Genomic DNA, 20,359 nt, shown 5'->3' with positions numbered 1-20,359 from the left:
AAAAAAAAAAAGGAGGGGGGGGAAGGTCATTGCCCAAAGCTACATCTTCAGGGAGGGACAGAGCCTCTGGTCAGGACCCACCCTAGTCAAGGCTTCCGTACCTCATTAAGGTTCTGCCACATGAATGGGACTAACAGTGGCCCCTTGCCCTAATTCATGGCCTGTGCTTAAATCTCCAAAGCCCATTCTTTGGGTGGGTGTCTCAGGCCTGCCTCACAGAGCTGCCTTCCTTACCCAGCATGGTAGACTCCTTGCTCATACCCTCCCTCTGCTGGGCTGGGGGTCCCCTCTCCTCTCTGAGGCCCTTGGGAGGCCGAGGTGCTGGAGTGCCATTTTTGCTCACCACTGAGGAGGAGCCAGCTGTACCCGGTCAGCGCCATCTTTCACTCCAGACTGTGTCTTGGAGACAGTGGCGTTGGTGTCCCAATGCTCGGAGGCCCTTCCTGGTTGGGACTTGGCTCCGTCTGCTGCTGGACCTGGGAGGGTTTGGTGATTTGGAGCTGGGGGAGATCACCTGAATTTGGAGGGATCGAGTCACCAAGGATCTGGGGCCCAGTTTGGGCATCAGGGTGGGTGTGGCGGGCACTAGCCAGGGGCCGTGACCTGGCCAGGTCTCCTGGGGCAGCTGCCTAACCCTTTGTGCCGAAGGCCCTGATTTGGTACTGGGAGAAGAACCAGGTCACCAGGGAAGAGGGAGGAGGGAGCGAGGAAGATTTCAGGGCATTTCTTTACTGGCCACTGAAGCCCGTGGACCCCCTGGTGAGTGGGGGTCACCAAGGAGTAACTCAGTAAGTGATGACTGCAATTTTCCAGCCTTGGTTCAAGATCACCTACAATTATTATCTTGGAGGGTATCAAAACAACCCTGTGAGGTGGGCACCTTTAACATCCCCCTTTGCAGATGGAGGAGCTGAGGCACTAAGCAAGAACTCAGACTTGTTTAAGTTCTTGCGGGGAGAGGGGATTTGAGTCCTGCTCTGTTTCCAAAGCCAGACAGAGAGGCAGGAGGCTGGATACCACACGCTTTCTCTGCGGCTCTGCTTCTTGTTGGCCTGGTGCAGAGTGCCCAGAAACCCACATTCTCTTTCTTCCTGTCTTGAGGGCTTGCTTCCCCTGTCAAATGGATGCATTTGGAGGTTTTGGGGCTAGAGGGAATTGAGTTTTGACCTTGGCTCTGCACGTACCTGAAGTGGGGCTGGGGATGGCCCCTTGCTGAGCCTCCATTTATTACTGTGAAAGATAGAGATGGTATGGACCCTACTTCAGGGCTGTTGTGAGCAGTTAGTGGATACTACAAGACAGAGCCTGATAAAATTGGCCCCCAAACATGAGATCTGGTTGGTGTCCTGTTATTTGAGTTTCCATACCTCCAGGACCCTGGGCAAATTAGAGAACCTGCTGGGCCTCAGTTTCCTCTTCTGTAAAATGGGAACAATAAGGGCTGTTATAAGGATGAAGTAAGTAAACAGTACTTACCACGCTGCCTGGCATAGAGCAAATGCTCAATAAATCATTCACGCATGTATTGGACAAATATTTAGTGAGCAGTGACTGTCTTTCAGGCATTGTTGTAGGCACTGGGTATATAGCAATGTATGAGTTGCATGAAACCCCTGCCCTTGGGGGCCTCACATTCATGGGGTGAACAAAGGAAAAGTAAAATCTATTCCACATCAGATGAAAAAATAAAACCAGAGAGAGGGTTTGCCATTTTAAATTGGAGTAGAGGCTGAGCTTTAGGGAAAGTGTTTGTGAGATGTGATGTGGGACAGGGGCGAGGGAGCTGTGGGGCCAGAGTTCCTGACAGCCCTGTTATTAGGACTCATATCCTGATGGCTTTGGGTCCTGCTTCTAGGCAGGGGGCCATACCTGTGGCTCACCTGTCCCCATTTGCTCCTCCAGCACTGTGTCCTGGGCTGCCCTAGCAGGGCAGGGCTCTGAAGAGAGGAGGAGGCTGGGAGGAGGGGGTGGCTGAGGCCAGGTAGGAGGCTTGGAGGAGGTTCTGGCGCCTCCGGGTCCCCCCACCCCACCTGCGACCTCATATCACCCCTCTGTGCTGGCCCAGACTTCTCCCTGGAGTCCTGGGACCTCATCCCAGTGTCATTCAGGATGCCTCTCCCCGCCCCCAAACTAATGTCCCTGGGTACTCTCATTCATTTTGTCCCAAACTGACCTGGCACCTTCCCTCAGACCTGATCCATCCCCTGGTCCCTCTTATCAGGGCAGGCGCCACTGCCTAGCTCATTGTGGGCTGAAAGACCCTGGCCTCATCCCTGATGGCTACCCCCACTCCCCAGAGCAGCCACACCCTATGGCGCCTGTCTCTAAATGTATCTTCTGTGTACCTTTGTCCCTCTCCCTGTAGCACCTGACCTGGTCCAGGCAGTACCCCCTCTGCCTGGGTCCTCCCTCGTCTCTCCAAACTCCTCCCACATCTCTGGCCCTGGTCGCACCCCCTTCCATTGTCCCTCCACAGGGCAGACAGAGGGCCTTTCTCAAACAGAAACTTGCCCCTGCCTGTCCCCTGCTCAGAACCTGCTATGGCTTCCCAGGTCCCCCAGGAGAAAGCCCAGCTCCTCACTGTGGCCCATGAGGCCACGCATGGCCTGGTGCCTGTGCACTAGACCAGCCTCATGGAGCATCCCCTTCCTTTGGGGAGCCCTACCCCCTGCTCAAGTCTCACTTGCCCAGTACCCCAGGGTCCCCTATTTCCTTCTGCCATTCCTTGCCTGACAGCTCCTCCTCCTCTTCCTCCAGGAAGTCCCCCTGAATTCCAAGTCAGTTGCCCCCTGGAATTCCCTGTCCCGGTTGTGACCACCTGGGGGCTCTCACTGTGTGGAGAAGGGTCTTCATCCCCCACTGGACTGGGACCCTCAGAAGGGCAGAGCTGGGCTGTCGCTACTGTGTCCTTAGCACTGTCCAGCATGTCGTCTAGCACAGAGCAGGGGCTCGGAGGGAGTTTGTGGAACTGGACACCAGGTGTGGATGACAGAGGGAGAGGAGTCTCCAGGGAGGCACAGGTTTCTGGTGACCTGCTGTTCAAGCAGAACCTGGCTGTTGCCCTGACTGCCTAACTCCCCCACCCCCACAGCAGCATCATGCCTATCTTCTCAATCTGCTTCCCTGCCCTTCCCAATCTGCCCCCATTTCTCCACACTCCCCCCTGCCCTGGGCCCTCCTTTGGTGAGCCTGGATTCTTGGTCTAATCCACAGCTGTAGTTTCTAGAGCACCATGTACCAGGCCCAGGGCTGGGCAGAAAGCAGATCAGGTGATCATAGGCAGGGGCTCTTGACTTTTCTGTGCAGTGGGTGCTAAGTGATCATGACATTGACCTCTCTGGGACTTACTGAGGGTCAGTGAGTGCTGGGACTGCCCGGGAGCCAGCACTGGGTGTACGCAGACCATTGTTCATTCAGCATTTGACAACATTTATTGAGCACCTACTATGCACCAGACTTTGTGCTGGCCTGGGGTTACAGCCTGGAATAGTACAGGTATGGAGCGGACCTGTGGTTTGGGAAGACAGACACAAACATATACAGTATTATATTAAGGGGAGAGAATGCCATTGAGAAAAATAAAGCAGGGGAGAGTTTGGAGGTATTTGAGAACTGGCTTATCTAGCCGGCAAGAGAATGTTGTCGGAGTGACTATGGAGTAGAAACTCAAATAAGGGAGCTGAATTTGGGGCAGAGAGCAGTCCAAGTGTGGTGGGGAGTGATAGCATGTGCAAAGGGCCTGAGGCAGGAGTATTTGGAGAATGTGAGGAGGAAGGAAGGGAGAGGGGAATGAGGACAGATCCTGTAGGGCCTCAAAGGCCACCCAAAGGACTTTGGCTTTTACTCTGAAACCAGAGCCAGCAGGAGGGCTTTGAAGTCAGATGTGCTACCATTGCTCCTCGAAGTCGCCAACCACTGGGAGGGCTTTGAACAGAAGAGGGATGTTAACTGACTTAGGTGTTAGTAGGACCTTCAGAGGGCTTGCTGGTGAGGAGGTGACAGCACGAGTCTAGCTGCACTGCCCAGCATGCAGCCACAGCCACTGGCTTATTGGAATTGGGATGAACTGGAAATAAAATTGACACTCCAAATATTGAAGACTTAGTAGGGGTAAAAAAAAAAAAGTAAAATAGGTCATTTTTTGGTATTGATTCCACGTTAAAATGATAATATTTTGCATATAGTGTGTTAAATAGATTAGTTTCACCTATTTCTTTTTACTTTTCTCCATGTGATCCTGGAAAAGTTTCAGCTGTGTATGTGGCTTGAGTCATGTTGCTGTCTAGTGGGGCTAGCCTCAGCAGGAGGCATTGGCTGCTACACCAGGGAGGGGAGAAGTGGTCAGACTGAATACATACTCTGCTGATTCCATGGCTATTGCTTTTCTTTTTTTTGAGATGGAGTCTTATTCTGTTGCCCAGGCTAGAGTGCCCTGATGTCAGCTTAGCTTGCACCAACCTCTGACTCTTGGGCTCAAGAGATCCTCCTGCCTCATCCTCCCTAGTACTGGGGACTATAGACACCTGCCATGATGTCTGGCTAATTTTTTCTGTTTTTAGTAGAGATGTGATCTCGCTTTTTTTTTTTTGAGACAGAGTCTTACTTTGTCACCCTCGGTAAGTGCTGTGGAGTCATAGCTCACAGCGACCTCAAACTCTTGGGCTCACACAATTGTCTTGCCTCAGCTTCCCACGTAGCTGAGATTGCAGGCACTTACCACAACACTCAACTATTTTTTTTTATTGCAGTTGTCACTGTTGTTTAGTAGGCCCTGGCTGGGTTCAAATCCACCAGCCTCAGTGTATGTGGCCGATGCTGTAACCACTGTACTACAGGTGCTGAGCCTCCCCTAGCCCTCTTATCTCACCAGCCAGGTCATGAATTGTGGGGGGTGGAGGTGGCTATGGGCTCCTGGGTCTATTTCCTCTTCAAGACCCCACCCACCACTGACTTTGCCAGTATCTGTTAGATGGAAGGGATGGACTTGGGCCTCTAAGGCAGGGTCCTCTCTGGCCAGGGATGCGAAGGCTTTGACACTGAGGGGTTGGCTGGAGCTAATCACTTAGCACTCAAGCAGGTTTCCAACTGCCAGGCCTCCCCTTATCACGGGTGGAGCTGATAATATATTTGCTCAGGGATCTGACCTTAGGGTGTGGCTTCCTGCACCAGCCGTGGGAGGCTTGGAGTTGGCTCTGGCTGGGCCTGTGAGGGGGCGACTTGGGGGTGAAAGGACCAAATGTCCCCTTAACTTCTCACCCTAGAAAAAGCATCCAGGCTGGAGTGCAGGAGAGGGAAGGTGGGTTGCAGGGGCAAGACTCAGGAGCCTCGCACTACACAGGCTGTTCCCTTTGCTTGGACACCCATCCCTGCTTCCTCCTCACCTCAGCTACCCGGGGTTTTCCAAGTCATTCATCATTTAACAAATATTTATTGAGTGTGGACTGTGTGCCAGGCTGTAGGCAGACCACAGACAGATCCCTCCCCCTGTTGGACTAAAGCCTATTGGATGGAGATGGGCAATAGTGAAGAAATCTGATATCACATATAATGTCAGGTAGACATGAATGCTATAAAAATAAAATAAAATTGAGCAAAAGGGCAGGGAGGGATAGGATTGTTCTTTTAGATAGGGAGGCTAGCCTGGGGGCAGGCAGGTCTCTGACCTGAAGGAGACAGCTGAGGAGGGAGCCCTTGGAAGTCTGGGGGAGGCGTGTTTTGGTAGAAGTCACAGCAAGTGCAAAGACCCTGGGGCAGGAAGGTCTTTGATGAGTGTGAAAACAGCAAGGAGGCTAGCATGGCTGGAGCCCATGACAGGGATGGGAAAGTAGGAGGAGGTGGTCAGAGAGGGACTAACCACCCAGAGCTATTCCAGAAAGGTGGTTGAGGGCAGGAAATAAAGGGCAGGGTTATGGACATGGGGCCCAGCAGAGAGATCTCTGGGGACACCAAAGGGATCTGGCTAGTTGGCCTTCTTCTTTTGGGGCCTTATTTTTTCCCATTAGGAAAATGAGAAGGGGTTGGACTTAGATTTAGCATTACGGTTAAGAATAATTTGTTTGTTTGTTTGTTTGTCTTGTAGAGACAGAGTCTCAGTTTATTGCCCTCTGTAGAGTGCTGTGGGGTCACACTGCTCACAGCAACTTCCAACTCTCCAACTCCTGGGCTTCGGCGATTCTCTTGCCTCAGTCTTCTGAGTAGCTGGGACTACAGGCACCCATCATAATGCCCAGCTATTTTTTTGGTGCAGTTTGGCCAGGATTGGGTTTGAACCCGCCACCCTCGGTATATGGGGCCAACGCCCTACCCACTGAGCCACAGGCGCCGCCCAATTTTTTTTTTTTTGAGACAGAGTCTCACTTTGTCACCCACCATAGAGTGCTGTGACATCATAGCTCACAGCAACCTCAAACTCTTGGGCTTAAGTGATTCTCCTACCTCAGCCTCCCAAGTAGCTGGGACTACAGGTACCTGCCACAATGCCCGGCTATTTTTTGTTGCAGTTTGGCCGGGGCCAGGTTCGAACCCTCCGTATATGGGGCCGGCGCCCGACTCACTGAGCCACAGGCACTGCCCTAAACCACTTTTTATTATGGAAAATTTCACAGACTGTTGAAAGTAGAGGGAAGGAGGATGTTCCCCTCCGTGCATATCTACCACTCAGCTCACTCAGCTCGAGGCCAATCTAGTTTCCCCTTCTCACCCACCCATCACTCCTGTACACAAATCCGAGCCACTATAACATTTTATTTGTGCTACTTCAGCACATCTCTAACAGAGAAAGACTCAGTGCCAACATTTCATCCAAAAAATGAAAATAAATGAACAATTCCTTAATACCTTCAAATAGTGTCCAAATTTCCACTTGTCTCAGCAATGCCATGATTTCCTTAATATACCATACAACTCCTCTTGGGCAGCCATCACCCAGATCTACTTTTAGAACACTTTTAGCACCCTGGAAGTTCCTTGGTGCCAGGACGCAAAAGTTGTTCAATATTTTGACATTTTTGCTTTAGCAGAGGAATGCTTTCCTCAGATGAAATCTTACATGGACCCCCATGGTGTCCAACAGATAAAAATCACCTGCAGCTAAACCCATGCACCTGCTCCCATGCACACCTCCTCCAGGTATAGGGTTCCCGTGCAGGGCTGCAGACAGGGGTTGGGGGAATTAGTGGAAGGCTGGGGAGGGGACCTACGCCTCTGCTCACCAGTCTATACCCATGACCCCCTGCAACCCTAGGAACGTGCACAGGCCTTTTTGCATACAAAGGAGTTGAATTGGGAGGGCAGGGTTTTCCCCGTGAATCATAACGACTCTTGGTCATAGCCCAGCCTACTTCCTTCCCCACTGCCACTTCCTCATTTATAGAACAGGGAGCCACAGCCCTGAGAATCTAGTGGCACGCAGGGAAGGGGTGGTGATGGGGGAATGGTGCCCCTTAGTGGGCAGAGCTTGGTAGAGACAGCCTGGGTACCCTGGAGGCTCTTATGTCCAGCAAAGGACATTGGTCTTGTCCTAATTGCCTGAAATCCCCCCATCAGCAATACTACCTTTGGGTCCCTCTCCCTGAAGTGCGCTTTGGTGGATCTCTGTTTGGACCCACAGACCCCAACATTTGAATGGGCTCCAGCTTAGGGGTTCTTCCTTTCAGACCAAATGAGCAGAAGTTAAGTTTGGGCCTTAGAGAAGCTTTGGTTTTGTTCCCAGCTTGTCCACCTCTCTTAACCTGTTTGAAGGTTTGCTTATCTGTAAAATGGGAATAATCATGGTTCTTTCTTCAAGGAATTATTATGAGGATAAAATAAGCTAATAAAGGCTCTGCGCCTGTAGCTCAGTGAGTAGGGCACCAGCCACATACACCAAGGCTGGTTGGTGGGTTCGAGCCCAGCCAGGGCCTGCTAAACAACAATGACAAATGTAATCAAAAATAGCTGGGTGTTGTGGCGAGCACCTGTAGTCCCAGCTACTTGGGAGGCTGAGGCAAAAGAATTGCTTGGGCCCAAGAGTTTGAGGTTGCTGTAAGCTGTGATGCCACAGCACTCTACTGAGGGCACTGTAGTGAGACTCAGCCTCAAAAAAAAAAAAAAAGCTAATAAATGATGTAAAGCTCTTAGCACAGTGCACAGAGTGTAGTAGTGCTCAATAAAAATTTATTATCATTTATCGTTACCATCATATTGAGCTCAGTGTTATCCCTCCCACCCACTAGACTATGAATTCCCTGAGGGAAGTAGCTGGTTGGTGGTTTATACTCACATCCTTGGTGTCCAGTCACGTTCATGTAACAGAGGTTGGTGTATAGTTGTTTGTTGAACGTTTGTCAATGAATGAATGGAAGTTCAGAAAGGGAGATATATAAAGTGAGAATTCACACATGTCCCTCGAGCCCCTGCCTTGTGCTGGTTGGTGCCGGTGCCTCGCAGTGATGGAGACAAACCTTGTGCTTGCAGGGCTCACAGTGCAACAGGGAGATGGACTTGTCCCCAGGCAGTGATGACTCAGCCAGGCTAGGTTGGGGTGGGTGTGCCCATGGAGGGTACCTGCCCCCCCACCTTGGAGTCAGGGTGGGCTTCCTGAAAGAGGGTGTGTGTGAACTGGGGCTTGGGGGATGAATAGGGAGGGTAGGAAGCGTGGAGTTGTGTGCCTGACTACGTGCTCCAGACAGAGAGAACAGAGCGTGCAAGGCTGGAAGTAAGCTGGAACACCGTGTGCTGGGAAACAGAACGAAGTTAAATCCGGGGGAGTGTAGGCCAGATTGGGGGTGAGGGGCAGGGGCAGGTGACCCTTCGGGCTTAGGCAGCTAGGTGGATTCTCTGGGTGCTCAGAAGGGTGAAAAAAGATGCAGAGGCTGTGGTGGGTGATTGGGCTTCAGGTCAGTGGAGCGCAGGTTTGTGGTCTGTGTGGTCCTCTGCTGCCCCCTGCTGGCCCAGATCTGCCTCCTGTCCAGCCTGCAAGTCTGGCAATCTTTAAGGACCCATCCAAGAACCACAGATCAATTAGCCATATAAAAGATGACATTTCTTGGGTGACAATCTGTCAAGTGCTGCAAGATGCACTCACAGTACACTGTCCCCACTCTCGCGCCTCAAACCAGGTATCCACTTGCCCTTTCTGCCAACAGGCTAAAGTGTACTCAGGACTGGCCTTTCAAACCTCTATCTCCATCTTTCCTTCTCTGTCTCTTCTTCCCCCTTCCCCATTCTTCCCTTTCTACTTCTTCTTCTTTTTTTTTTTGAGACAGAGCCTCAAGCTGTCCCCCTGGGTAGAGTGCCGTGGCATTACAGCTCACAGCAACCTCCAACTCCTGGGCTCAAGCGAGTCTCCTGCCTCCGCCTCCCAAGTAGCTGGGACCACAGGCGCCCGCCACCACGCCCGGCTATTTTTTGGTTGCAGCCGTCATTGTTGTTTGGCGGGTCCGGGCTGGGGATTCGAACCCACACCTTAGGTGTACGTGGCTGGCGCCTTAGCCTGTTGAGCTATAGGCGCTGAGCCTACTTATTCTTCTTTTTCAACAGATCTCACTGTGTGCCCTGAATAGAGTGCCGTGGCATCATAGCTCACAGCAACCTCAAACTCTTGGGCTCAAGTGAACCCCTTGCCTCAGCCTCCTGAGTAGCTGGGACTACAGGCGCCCACCACAATGCCCAGCTAGTTTTTACTGTTTTTTGTAGAGATGGGATGTCACTTTTGCTCAGACTTGTCTTGAACTCCTGAGCTCAGGTGATTCACCTACTTCAGCCTCCCAAAGTGCTGGGATTACAGGCATGAGCCACTGCTCCTGGCTCCCGTCTCTCCTTTGTATTTTATTTATTTGTTTGTTTATTTGTTTTTGAGACAGAATCTCAAGCTGTCACCCTGGATAGAGTGCTGTGGCATGATAGCTCACAGCAACCTCAAACTCTTGGGTTCCAGCAATCCTCTTGCCTCAGTTTTTCTATTTTTATTACAGATGGGGGGGGGTCTCCCTCTTGCCCAGGTTGGTCTCGAACTTGTTTTAAGGAAAACATGTTTTTCTTCATGTTTTCTTTAACATGTTGGGTTAAAAGTTGAAGCTTAGAGAAAATATGTTGTTTTCTGTTGAGGAGGGTTAGTGGAGGGGGGTTGGTCCCCTGGACTTTCTCCCAAGCCTCAGGGGCCCTGCCACCTCACAGCTTGCATTCTACATAGATGGTTTTGCCCAACCCCCTGAGCACAAAGGGTATTTGAGACGAACAAATGTTCATATAAAAAATTTAACAGACATTTATGGTACCAATAGTGGTAAAGAAGAAATGATGTGGCTGAATATTAGAATAGAGGGTTTAACTTCATTTGACCTTTATATGAAAGCCACAGATATCTTTCATAAATGCTTATTGGTGGAACATAATATCAATCATTTACTTAGCAGCAAAGAATATTTCCAGTGTCTTAGGAAAACACTGACAATTCAGAAGATTTTTGTGGCAGAATAAATAAATATTTAAAAATATCTACTGTGGGCAGTGCCTGTGGCTCAAGGAGTAGGGCATTGGCCCCATATACTGGAGGTGGTTAGTTCAAACCTGGCCCCGGCCAAAAACTGCAAAAAAAAGAAAAACACAGTAAAGATATCTACTGTGTTCAATTAAGGAAATGAGAATATTCATCAAGCTTAAAATAAAATGACAACAGCAAATTATGGAAACTCACCCAAATTTATTTGAGATGGAAACATTTGTTTAAAAGAGAGGTGGAATTTTTAAAACTCATAACTTATCTTAGGAATCTGGGAAAAGAAGAAATAATTTTAATGGAAGGAGAAAATATATATATAAAACAAATGTTGGATATTTTTTAATGAGCAAAATGAAGTGAGAGAGTGTGATGCATCCCTCTCTCCTCACCCTCAATGTCTTTGAAATTCCCTGAAATGAAACATTAACACTTGGCTCGGCTCCCGTAGCACAGTGGTTAGGGTGCCAGCCATGTGCACCGAGGCTGGTGGGTTTGAACCCGGTCCAGGCCTGCTAAACAACAATGACCACCACAACAACAACAACAAAAATAGCTGGCCTTTGTGGCAGGCACCTGTAGTCCTAGCTACTTGGGAGGCTGAAGCAAGAGAATCGCTTAAGCCCAGAAGTTTGAGGTTGCTGTGAGCTGAGACATTACAGCACTCTACCAAGAGCGATATAGTGAGACTCTGTCTCAAAAAAAAAAAAAAAAGAAAAGAGTTCAAGTTAATGTCTACTGGAGTGATTGTTGTTATTACTATCTTCAAATCTGGTTTTGCAGTAGCGAAGGAAGACGATCTCTTTGATCTCCTATTTTCTTTCTTTTCTTTTTTTTTTTTGTGAAACAGCCCTGGGGTTAAGTGCTCTGGGATCATAGCTCACAGCAACCTCAAACTCTTGCGCTTGAGCAATTCTCTTGTGTAACTAGAGTAGCTGGGACTACAGGTGCCCACCACCACACCTGGCTAGTTTTTCTATTTTTAGTAGAGACAGGGTAGGGGGGTGGGGTGGGCGGGGTCTTGCTCTTGCTCAGGCTGGTCTTGAACTCCTGAGCTCAAGAAATCCACCTGCTTCAGCCTCCCAGAGGGTTAGGATACAGTCGGGAGCAATTGAATCTGGCCTGATCTCCCATTTTCTAGGGCTGGAATGGCAGGGGCCTGTATTGGTCTGTAAGGGCTATGCTGTGGTTGGAATGTGTTCACGTTTTGGAAACTCAATCCCCAAGCAATGTGTTGGCTGGTGGAGCCTAATAGGAGATAATTAGGTCATGAGAACTCCTCCCTAGTGAATGAATTACTGTCATTATGGTTAGGTACTGAGAGAGTGGCCTTGCTATAAAACTGAATTTGGCCCTCTCTTGCTCTCTCACTCCCCTCCTCTCTTGCCCTTCTACCTTCTACCATGGGATGAAGCCGCAGGAAGGCCCTTGCCAGCTGCCAGTACCAAGCTCTTGGACTATTCTGTTACTGCAGCAGAAAATGGACCCAGACAGGCTGCTAGAACAAAACATGAGGTGGCTTAAATAATTGAAATTTATTTATTATTTATTTTTAGACAGAGTCTCAAGCTGTTGCCCTGAGTACTGTGGCACCATAGCTCACAGCAACCTCAAACTTCTGGGCTTAAGTGATTCTCCTACCTCAGCCTCCCAAGTAGCTGGGACTACAGGCACCTGCCACAATGCCCGGCTAGTTTTTGGTTGTAGTTTTCATTGTTGTTTGGCGCGCCTGGGCTGGATTTGAACCCACCAGCTCTGTTGTATGTGGCTGGTGCCTTACCTGCTTGAGCCACAGACGCCAAGCCTGAAATTTATTTTTTTTTGCAGTTCTGGAGGCTGGAAATCTAAGGTCAAGTATCAGCAGGTTTTCTTTCTTCTAAGGCCTTTCTCCTGGGCTTGCAGGTGGCCTCCCCTTCATTGTATCCACATATGGTCTTTTCTCTGTATGTGCACCCTTGGTGCCTCTCCCTCTTCTTATGAGGACACCAGGCCTATTGAATTAGGGCTCACCCTATGACCTCGTTTAACCTTAATTATCTCTTTTAAGGCCAATCGCCAAATACGATCACATTAGGGGTTAGGGATTCAACATGTGGATTTTGAGGGACACAATCCAGTCCATAATGGAACAGGTACTGAGAGGTACGGGACCACAAATGAGACTTATTCCGAGATGTGAACGAAAGGCAGCGGAGTCCAGGTTCGGTGTGGGCAACACGGCCTTTATTGGCTTGGGGACAAGCGGGATGAGTTCAAAAAAGAAGTCAGCATGTGGGTTAAGGCTGGGTGGGGATATAAGGGTTAGTGGGGTGGGGATTGGTGCACTCATTCCTTTCTGGGTGGGACTTGTGTGGTCATTTCTGTGTCCCTGCCCTGGGTTCTGTTTGGGTGGGTCCCTACATTCGGCCCTATCAGGTACCAAGTGAGTGAGAAGGAGTACAGTCAGGGTCAGAGACCTTGGTCTTGGAAACACTGCCAGTACAGCTAAGAGAGGAACCTTTTTCTCTTAGGTAATTATCTAACCTGGCACGGTGGCTCTGTCCACAGCATGGACTGGCCAAACTCACTCTAACTAGGTTCTGCTCTCCCTCAGGGCACTGCCCTATCCACCTGAACCAAGAGAGTTCCCACCATCACATCTTTTCTCCAGCCTAAGGGAAGGGTAAAATGGAGGCGAGGAGGGATCCTCTCCCTTTAATGGCACAATCTGCAAATTGCTTATGTCACATCTGCATACCCCATTGGCCTGAAATTAGTCACATGGCCATACCTAGCTGCCAGGGAACCTGGGAAATGTAGTTTTTAATGTCTGGCAGCCATATGCTTGCATAAGAACCCTATTACTGAGGAAAAGGAGAGAATGGATATTGGGGCTTGACAAGCAGTTGCTGGTGTAAAGAAGGGAGGCACATAAGTTTTCCTTGAGTGGGTTCAGGATGAACAAAGTCCCCCCCACACCCCTGGTGGGGAGCCCTGATCACCTGGGAGACCATGTTACCAAGAAGGAGGTCAATGGTCCAGGCATTGGGTGTGTGGTGGGGTCTGTGTATAGAGAAGTCCCTCTCAGGGAGTATTTACATACTGACTCAGCATAAGATGCAACTTCTCCTTCTGCAAGTTCTTCCTCATCCTCTATATTAGTTTCCTATTGCTGCGGTAACAAATTACCACAAACTTAGTTACTTAGGACAATACAAATTTATCTTACAGTTTTGGTGGTTAGGAGTCCAAAATGGGTCTCACTGGGCTAAATCAAAGGTTTCAGCAGAGCTGCATTGTTTTCTGGAGGTTCTGTTGCTTTGCCTTTTCCATTTTTGTTTTTTTTTAAGAGACAGAGTCTCACTTTGTTGCCCTCGGTAGAGTGCTGTGGTGTCACAGCTCACAGCAACCTCCAGCTCTTGGGCTTAGGCAATTCTCTTGCCTCAGCCTCCCAAGGAGCTGGGACTACAGGCACCTGCCATAATGCCCGACTAATCTTTTCCACTTTTTAGAAGCTTCTTGTATCTCTTGGTTGATGGCCCCCTTCCATCTTTAAAATTCAAAATGGCTGACGGAATCTTTCCCACGTTGAATCACTCTGTCTCTGAGGTGCTGCCTGGGGTTTTGGTCCTCATCGCTTTCTGAGTGCATCACTTTGGTCTCTGCACCACTCTGACTCATTCTTCCTGGGTTCTTCTTAAAAGGACCCTGTGTTTATGTGAGGGCCCAGGAGGGTAATCCAGGATAATTTCCCCATCTCAGAATCCTGAATTTAATGTCGCCAGAAGTCTTTAGCCATATAAGGTAATTTTCACAGGGTATTAGGACATAGATATCTTTGGGGGGGGTGGATTATTTAGCCCAACACAGTCCACCCGCACCGCCTGCAAAAGCCACAGTCTTGGCAGGCCTCATATGGCCCTGTGCCATCCGTACCTCCCTCTATCTCCTAACCTCACCTCCTATCCTTTCACCCCTTCCCACTCTGCCTTCCCCACACTGGCCTTGCTGCTCCTTGAACATGCCAGACATGCTCCTGCCTCAGGGCCTTTGCACTCGCTCTTCTTTCTTCCCAGAATGCTTTTCCACCAGAGCCTTACATGGTTCCCTCCCTCTTCTCCTCCGTCTTTGCTCCTCTATCATCTTCTCAGCGAGGCCTTCTCTGGCTCCCGTTTTAAAATCTTGATCCCTAATATCCCTGGCCCCTCTCCCCTCTCTCTTTCCCTGGTGCACTATCACCATGTATGTTAGTTATTTATTTTGTTTCTCTAGTCTCGCCCCTGCCAGAGTGACCCTTTAGGAGAGCAGGAGTTTTGTCAATTTTGTTCACTGACAAAGCTGCAAAAGTCTAGAACTGTGCCTGGCACACAGCAAGGGCTCATTTATTGCCTAATGAATGAGTAGATTAAAGGGTGATGGGCTGAGCTCATGTTTGGATGGTGGTGGAGAAGGGAACCCCTGCCCTGAGGGACTCAGTGAGATTCTGCTTGGGGACAAAGGCCAGAGTTGGTAGCAGGTTCTCAGAGACTAGGTTTTCAGAGAGGCTGGAGCTGCCTGAGCAAGGAAGGGATCTTGCAGCTGTGGTAACTTGGGAGGATGCTCATCTAGGACCCCAGGTCTGTGAAGCCAGACCTCTCTGCCCCCTGCCTGGGCCCCTGAGTCCTAGATGGTGGGGTGGGCTGTCTTGTTCCCAGGGCAAGGGACTCTCAGGGTGACTGTGGAGCAGGGTGGGTTAGGTGTTGAGGACAGACAATTGGGAGACCAGCCAGGCAGGTGTCTGTGAGGTAGGCCTGAGATAACCCCTCTCATCCCCAAATATCCAGATTGGAGGGGGACTCTGGCATTGGAGGAGGCAGGAGCCTGCCTTTCTCAGACATGTGTCCTGGGCCAGGTGGCTTGAAGGAACAGACTGAAGGTGGGCCATGCTCCTGGGCCTGTTGCAATTTCCCTCTCCTGGAACACCTGCCCCATGCGATGCTGAGTCTTTGGCCGAGTCCATCACATCAGACCCATATCTCCTGATGGCCTTGTCCTGCTGGTCTTGGATGTGTCTTTCTGTTGGTATGAGGCTCCCAGAGGAGGGCTGAGGCCTCATTTTCAGCTGGCCCAGCTGGGGCCCCTTCAGGAAGTTGGCACCAGCTGGCAGTAGGGAGAAGGGTCTGGATGTAGCAGGTCCTAGGGGAGGGGAGGAAAGGAGAGAGTTATTATGATGGGGGCAGTTGGAGCTAGGGGGGATAGAGAGGGACAGAAGGTGAGAGACGCCCCCAGAGAGAAGCCCTGGAAGTCCAGGATGGAAAGGGAGAGAGATGCAGAGATAGGTCCCGGGAGAGCTGGAAAACAAGGTGGACAAGGAGTGCCAGAAAAAGAGGAGGGAGAGGCAGAGACACTGAGAGGGAGAGAGAATGAGAGAGAGACAGAGATGGGGAGAAACAAAGACATGGAAAGAGACACAGAGAAAGAATGAGAGAGAGACTATGAGAGAGGGGCAGAGCCACACACAGAGCGATAGACAGGGGGAGTCTGGGAGACATGGAAGCCCAGGGTCAGGAATGGGTCGTTGCAATGGGGTTTGACTGGGCCTTGACTGGCTGTGTGACCCTGGGTAATCCCCTTTCCCTCTCTGAGCCCTGTTCCTCTTGTGCAATTCAAGGTCTTGGATCCCTTTTACAAAGAAGGAAATTGCAGCCCCAGGAGGGGAAGGGACTTGCCCAGGGTCTCTCCTGGAAGCTCTGAGGTGCTTCCCCTGGGAGCTGAGGCCTTGAGACTTGGTGGAGGAGAAGTGAGGAGACCCCGCTCCCCTATCTTGACTCCTCCCCACCCAGGCTGTAGTGCTTTGGCTCCTTGGGGCCCCCACACCCCTACCCCTGTCACCTCCGTACCTGGTACTGGTGGTTCTCTGGCCTTGGCTGCAGAGGTGCAGGAGTGGGCAAGGCCTGGGAGGGAAGAACATGGGTGAGCTGGGCCCTTGGCTCCCTCCGGCATCCCCACTCCAACCCTTGACTTTCGGTGTTACCTGACAGTCCTAGACCCAAAGTTCCCACTGCCCTTACCCGAATGAGTCCCATTAGTCACCTCATTAACGCTCAGCCTCCCCTTCCTCACCTGTGGTTCTAAGCTCTTAGCCTGCCTTAGCATTTTAAGTTTCTCCTTTTATTCAATTGTAATAGCTTATTTTTATCAATCCCTCCTCCCTCTCCCCCCTACTGCCACTATAAAGAGAGGTATAAAGAGAATATCTGCTCACTGTAGAAAATACAGACAAGTAGAAAAGAGAAAAACCCACCCACCAGCTGCTACAACTCAGAGATAAATGCTATTTCTGTCCGGCTGTTGCCTTCCAGTCTCTTTCTTTATGATTTTTAAAATCGGGAGAAAGAGAGAGAGTTGAAGTTCCCAAATTCTGTGTCAGGACCCTCCCCCTGGGTCCCCCTGTTAGAAGCTGGCCTGAGGGGAGTGGGTAGGGATGGGCTCACCAGGACTGAGTTCACAGACCCGGGGTCACGGAGGGAAGAAGCCAGGAAGACTGGAGATGGCATTACTTCATAGACATTGTTACCTGAAATAGACGATATGGGGAGGTACCAGCTGAGAGGACCCGCAGGCCTGCTCTGGCTGCCAACTTTCATCTCTTCATTCATTCAGCTAACATTTGTACAAATACTTCTTGCCAAAGCCTGTGCTAGGGACAGAGAAGTGGCCAAGACAGTCTTGGCCCATCCTAGTCTCCTCAACTCCCTGTGGGGCTCATAGTCCAGTGGGGGAGACTGACCCAAACCCAGGCTGTTTAGGGTTAAAGCTGGGGTGCTAGGAGGCTGTGGGGTGCCTCACCAGCCTGGAGGGCAGGTAGGACTTCTCGGAGGAGGGGACATCTGAGATAGTAAGGAGAAGTGAGAGCTATGGAAAGGCAGGAGCGGACGTGTGTAGATTCCTGGTGGTGAGACCTGGCTACGTTTGAGGAACTGTGTTTGATCTTTCTGGATCAAACACACCCCCCCACACTATTTTTTTAGAGACAGAGTCTCATTTTGTCACCTTCGATAGAGTGCCATGGCGTCACAGCACACAGCAACCTCTAGCTCTTGGGCTTAGGTGATTCTCTTGCCTCAGCCTCCTGAGTAGCTGGGACTACAGGAGTTTTGTTTTGTTTTGTTTTTTAAGAGATAGAGTATCACATTGTCGCCCTTGGTAGAGAGCCGTAGCATCACAGCTCACAGCAACCTCCAGCTCTTGGGCTTAGGTGATTCTCTTGCCTCAGCCTCCTGAGTAGCTGGGACTACAGCTGGGACTACAAGGCCCAGCTATTTGCAGTTTGGCTGGGGCCGGGTTCAAACCCACCACCTTCGGTATATGGGGCCGGTGCCCTACTCACTGAGCCACAGGTGCCACCCTTTTTTGGTGGTGGTGGTGGTGGGAACGAGAATGTTACACGTGAGAGACGGAGCCAGGAAAGACAGTGGGGACGAGTTTACACAAGGCCTTGAGGGCCATGTTAAGGAGCCTGTCCTTTGTCTACAGGGCACTGGGAACCACGGAGGGCCTTGCACAGAAGAATGACAGGATCTGAGTTTTAGAAGGACCCTCCCCAGGTACGGGTTGGAGGTGAGCCTGGAGGCTGGGAGACTGGTGAGGAGCTGGGCTGGGGGGATCCAGGAGATGGAGCCTGGGTTGGCTGTGGCCTGTGGGGGTGGACAGGATGCACTGCATGACAAGACAGGGCTGGTGGCCGCTGAGAAGAGGAGGAAGAGCAGGTTTGGAGCAGGCCCTGATATGCTTGGATTCTGTGGGCTGAGTCTAGGGTGTCCCCGAGAGGTCCCAGGGGCAAGTGTGTTAGGAGGCCCCCCAAGCAGGGGAGAATAGGGGGCTTATAGCTGTGGGAGAGAAGAGATGGGAGCCAGGAGGAGGGTTGGGGAGTGAGGTCTTGGACTCCCACTTACCAGTGCTGCCACAGGTGCCTTGTGTCGGTGTCTCTGTGGCCATCATCCTGGGGGCATATGGAGGGAACTGACATTAGAAGAGTGAGATGGTCAGGGAAGTGGAGAGAGACCCAGAAAGCTGGAAAGCCCACCAGGCCCCAGAGGGCAACATGGTTTCTCTGTCAGAGTGAGCCAGCATGGAGCCTGACTCATCTCAGCTTCTTCCTCCATAACCTCCAGCCACAATCCCTGTTTCCCCACCTTAGGCCATGTTCCCCAGACATCACCACTGATAGACAGCATCTAAATGATTCTGCTGCATGCACTTTCTCTTCTTTTTTTTTTTTTTTTGAGACAGTCTCAAGCTGTCACACTGAGTAGAGTGCCATGACGACATTATAGCTCACAGCAACCTCCAACTCTTGGGCTCAAGCAGTCCTCTTATCCCACCTGCATACACTTCTGATGGTGTCCTTAACACATGTCTTTAAATCAACTCATCTGAATACATTCATTTTAAAAAGTACACTTGGGCTGGGTGTGGAGGCTCATGCCTGTAATCCTAGCACTCTGGGAGGCCGAGGTGGGTAGATTTGCTAAGCTCATGAGTTCGAGACCAGCCGGAGCCAGAGCAAGACCCCAGGTATTGTGGTGGAGACCTGTAGTCCCAGCTTCTTAGGAGGCTGAGGCAAGAGAATCACTTGAACCCAAGAGTTTGAGGTTGCTGTGAGCTATGATGCCACAGAACTCTACTGAGGGTGACAAAGTGAGACTCTGTCTCGAAAGAAAAAAGTACACTTGAGGCTGGGCATGGTAGCACACACCTGTAATCCTAGCACTCTGGGAGGCTGAGGCAGGTGGATTACTTGAGCTCAGGTGTTCAAGACCAGCCTGAGCAACAGTGAGACCTCATCTCTACTAAAAATAGAAAAATTAACCAGGCATTATGGCAGATGCCTATAGTGCCAATTACTCAGGAGGCTGAGAGAAGAGGATTGCTTGAGCCCAGGAGTTGGAAATTGCAGTGAGCTATGATGACACCATTACACTCCAACCTAGGAAACAGGGCAAGACCCTGTCTCAAAAAAAAAAAAAAAAAAAAGTACACTTGATACCAGGGCAGCAAATGTTGGGCACCACTGAAGGCACTGGGGACACAGCTGGGCACAAAACCCTGGGCCTCCTGGAGCAGACATTCTAGTGGGGGGGAGAGAGAGAGAGGATTGGAGTAAAGGATTGACAGGAGAACGTCAGAGTGAAAAGTGCAAGGAAGGAAAGGGGCAGTGTGGAGGGTGTGCGTGCACTTATACTGTCAAGTAGGATGCTTTGGGGAGCCTCAAGGAGAAAGTTACATTTGAGCAAAGGCCTGAAGCAAGCAAGGGGATGAGCTATGCAGAAATTATGGGAAGAGAGATCCAGGCAGGGGAATCAGCCTGTGCAAAGGTCCTGTGGCAGGAGAAGCAAGGTGGCAAGGAGCAGCTGTGCAGCATGTGAGGTGGAGTGTGGTGACTACCATGAGGACTTTGGCCTTGACTCTGAGTGGAGTCAAGGAGGTGGGGGAGAGCTTGAGCCAAGCACAGACCTGAGCTGACTGGTTCTAACAAGATTTCTCTGGCTACAGAAAGGGGAGGAACCCAAGGCAGCAGAAAGACCAATAGGAAGCTATTAGGTTGTAAGTGAAAAGAAAACTCAGTGTATGAGACACACACACACACACACACACACAGTGATTGGGAAAATAAAAGAAAGAGAACAACAGTCTAACTTTGTAGTCCAGTTGTTGATTTTTCTCTTTGGAACTGCTGGGAAAGGAGGAGGAGTTAGTAAATATTAGAAAGGCATTGAAGGCTGAGTGGAACCTGACTGAGATGTTCACTTTGCCATAATTAGAATAATGCAAAGAGAACAGAAAAAGGAAAAAAAATATGTATGTATGTCTCTATAAAATTTGTGTGCACAATTTACTATGTTAAACTATTTTTTTTTTTTT

At 50.3% G+C, this 20,359-nt stretch overlaps 2 protein-coding genes across 2 annotated transcripts in view; both read right to left on the bottom strand.

Moving 5' to 3' along the window:
* The window catches only part of CEACAM16 (carcinoembryonic antigen related cell adhesion molecule 16), a 7,019-nt gene extending 6,543 nt beyond the window's left edge, over positions 1 to 476 (bottom strand). The window contains exon 1 of the mRNA XM_012811151.1: positions 344 to 476. Coding sequence (XP_012666605.1) covers positions 344 to 380 — 37 coding nt within the window. The 5' untranslated portion in view covers positions 381 to 476. The remainder of the gene's footprint in view (positions 1 to 343) is intronic.
* Positions 477 to 15,118: 14,642 nt separating this feature from the next.
* The window catches only part of CEACAM19 (carcinoembryonic antigen related cell adhesion molecule 19), a 27,065-nt gene continuing 21,824 nt past the window's right edge, over positions 15,119 to 20,359 (bottom strand). The window contains 3 exon segments of the mRNA XM_023518956.1: positions 15,119 to 15,171; positions 15,419 to 15,631; positions 16,336 to 16,389. Coding sequence (XP_023374724.1) covers positions 15,119 to 15,171; positions 15,419 to 15,631; positions 16,336 to 16,389 — 320 coding nt within the window.

Source organism: Otolemur garnettii, unplaced genomic scaffold, assembly GCF_000181295.1.
Source record: "Otolemur garnettii isolate 467f Iridium unplaced genomic scaffold, OtoGar3 scaffold00152, whole genome shotgun sequence".
Classification (NCBI taxonomy): domain Eukaryota; kingdom Metazoa; phylum Chordata; class Mammalia; order Primates; family Galagidae; genus Otolemur; species Otolemur garnettii.
The sequence above is the reverse complement of the archived record's forward strand: the minus strand, read 5'-3'. Positions and strand labels throughout refer to the sequence as shown.